Here is a 1436-nt window from a genome sequence, read left to right on the forward strand (position 1 = left end):
TTTTTTTTTTTTTTAGTAGAAATGGGGTTTCACCATCTTGGTCAGGCTGGTCTTGAACTCCTGACATCAGGTAATCCACTCGCCTCAGCCTCCCAAAGTGCTGGGATTACAGGCGTGAGCCACCGCGCCCGGCCAATTTTTGTATTTTTAGTAGAGACAGGGTCTCACCATGTTGACCAGGCTGGTCTCAAACTCCTGACCTCAGGTGATCTACCCACCTTGGCCTCCCAAAGTGTTCGAATTACAGGCGTGAGCCACTGCGCCCGGTCTTGGTCCCTGAAATCTGTTCTTCCCATCCAGGCCCAGCTGTCCTGCATGCTCTGAACCGAGCTTCCTCCTGGGAGCTGGAGGGAGGGCCACCTGTCACCTGCCACACTGTCTTGTAGGATCAGGAGCGTCTGGGCAAGCAGCTCAAGTTACGCGCAGAAAGGGAAGAAAAGGAGAAGCTGAAAGAGGAGGCCAAGCGGGCCAAGGAAGAGGCCAAGAAGAAGAAGGAGGAAGAGAAGGAGCTGAAGGAAAAGGAGAGGCGGGAGAAGCGGGAGAAGGATGAGAAGGAGAAGGCGGAGAAGCAGCGGCTCAAGGAGGAGCGGCGCAAGGAGAGGCAGGAAGCCCTGGAGTGAGTGCCCTCAGAGGCCGTGCTGGGCCTGCCTCCCTGCTGCTGGATTCCGCTCCTGGCCACTCTGATGGGGCCTTTCCACTTCGCAGGCAGATGGCAGCTCCCTTCAGTTCCTTCCCATTTCTCCCGCGTGAGGTGCCCATGGGGCCCCAGCATGGGAGTGGTGGAAAGCAGCTCCCTGCTCTTTTGTGCTCTCCTACGTCCAACTCACCCTGGGTCCCTTGTCTCTGCTGACTGTTCTTCCAGTTCCCAACCAACTTAGACATTTGCATCGCAGGATTGTGGGTTTTGTCTGTGCTAATTATGCACCGGCTGGCTAAAGGTTTTTTTGTATATATTCTAGTCACAGGAAAAATTTTATTGACTCTTTCCCTTTTTTTTTTTCTTTTTTTTTTTTGAGATGGAGTCTCGCTTTGTCACCCAGGCTGGAGTGCAGTGGCGCGATCTCAGCTCACTGCAAGCTCCACCGCCTCCCGGGTTCACGCCATTCTCCTGCCTCAGCCTCCCGAGAAGCTGGGACTACCGGCGCTGCCACCATGCCTGGCTAATTTTTTTGTATTTTTAGTAGAGACAGGGTTTCCCCGTGTTCGCCAGGATGGTCTCAATCTCCTGACTTTGTGATCCACCTGCCTCGGCCTCCCAAAGTGCTGGGATTACAGGCGTGAGCCACCGCGCCCAGCCAACTCTTTTCCATTTTTATTGTGAAGACCTATGTAAAAGCCTTATAGTGCCGAGACGGGTGGATCACGAGGTCAGGAGATCGAGACCATCCTGGCTAACACGGTGAAACCCCGTCTCTACTAAAAATACAAAAAACTAG

General features: G+C 53.6%; 1 protein-coding gene across 1 annotated transcript in view; it reads left to right on the forward strand.

Moving 5' to 3' along the window:
• CHAF1A (chromatin assembly factor 1, subunit A (p150)) overlaps positions 1 to 1436 on the forward strand; it is a 38769-nt gene that overhangs the window by 16435 nt on the left and 20898 nt on the right. The window contains exon 4 of the mRNA XM_011967466.1: positions 387 to 617. Coding sequence (XP_011822856.1) covers positions 387 to 617 — 231 coding nt within the window. The remainder of the gene's footprint in view (positions 1 to 386; positions 618 to 1436) is intronic.

Source organism: Mandrillus leucophaeus, unplaced genomic scaffold (genome assembly GCF_000951045.1).
Source record: "Mandrillus leucophaeus isolate KB7577 unplaced genomic scaffold, Mleu.le_1.0 Scaffold8, whole genome shotgun sequence".
Classification (NCBI taxonomy): Eukaryota; Metazoa; Chordata; class Mammalia; order Primates; family Cercopithecidae; genus Mandrillus; species Mandrillus leucophaeus.